Below are 1,162 nucleotides of genomic sequence, written 5' to 3'. Positions count from 1 at the left end.
TAAGATTGCAGAGGGAGCCCAACCCAACCCTTCACTAGCCTTAGGGACAGTCCTGCCTTGTGTCTCACCCCTGCCTGCCTGTGGATGAAGACTCAGAATGCTCTGGGTTGTCCTTTCCATCTGATTCCTGTCACTGTGCCCTGCAGTGGCTTCAGATTCTCCCCATCCTTCCCAGGAAACTCAGCAAGATCCAACATAGAAAATGACTTTGGGATGGACCAACCAGCTCTCCTCTCTGGAGTTCAGGGTGGCTTCATCGATATCCCCTTCTCCTTCTCCTTCTCCTGGAAGTTGGCCAAGGATCCGAAGATGAGCATAGCCTGGAGATGGAAGGGCTTCCATAAGGAATTCATCTACAACTCCACCCCGCCTTTCATACATGAGCACTTCAAGAACCGGCTCATCCTGAACTGGAGACCAGGTGAGACATCCGGAGTCCTCAGAATCCTGAACTTGAAGGAGTCTGACCAGACCACATACTTCTGCCGAGTTTTTCTGCTAACAACAGAAGGCATGAAGGTTTGGCAGTCAATTCCTGGGACCCAACTCAGTGTGACCAATGGTGAGTACATCCCAGCCCTGGCTTTGGTGGCCCCTGGCTTCCTTATACCATAGATGGCATTAGAGAGCCTAAACTTCTGATCTTTCACACAGATTTTTCNCCTGTGTTCTCTCCCCTCCCCAGAGCTCTGCCATCTTTGCCTTTTCTCTTCTCCATCATCACCTGCGAACCCTAGCAGCTTTCTCTGAGCTGGCCCATCATTGTTCCCTCCATCCCACCACCCTACTCCCTGACCTCAACTCTACCCAGATGGCCCAGTTTCCTGCTCCTTTCTCCAAACTTGCACTGTTCATCCTGCTCACTCCCACCCTTGCTGCTAGAAATCCATGGGTATCTGGCTTCTCTAGGACAGAGCAGGCTTGCCTTGGTCCTGCATCAGGGTATTGGTTAACTCTAGGGTTTACATTCTATCTCATGGCTTCCACAGTAGGTAGCTTCTAGTCCCCCATCTCTCCCTCCATTTCTTTTTTCTTCTCCCTTATTTCCCTCTTCTNCCTCCTTCCTCCTCAACTCCTGTCTTTCCCACATGGACCCTCATGTTTTTAGACCATGATCAGGCTCTCTGTTTACTTCATCTCCGCCACCGTAGCTGTAACTGCA

At 50.8% G+C, this 1,162-nt stretch overlaps 1 protein-coding gene across 1 annotated transcript in view; it reads left to right on the top strand.

The window, feature by feature from the left end:
- Window positions 1-84: 84 nt before the first annotated feature.
- Window positions 85-1,162, top strand: part of LOC110314715 (paired immunoglobulin-like type 2 receptor alpha) — a gene marked incomplete at its 3' end in the record, with an annotated part of 4,320 nt that continues 3,242 nt past the window's right edge. Inside the window, exon 1 of the mRNA XM_021188953.1 lies at window positions 85-562. Within this exon, the coding sequence (XP_021044612.1) occupies window positions 85-562 (478 nt within the window). The remainder of the gene's footprint in view (window positions 563-1,162) is intronic.

The sequence above is a fragment of the Mus pahari genome, unplaced genomic scaffold, assembly GCF_900095145.1.
Source record: "Mus pahari unplaced genomic scaffold, PAHARI_EIJ_v1.1 scaffold_13762_1, whole genome shotgun sequence".
NCBI lineage: Eukaryota > Metazoa > Chordata > Mammalia > Rodentia > Muridae > Mus > Mus pahari.
This window is presented reverse-complemented; position numbering and strand designations above follow the sequence as displayed.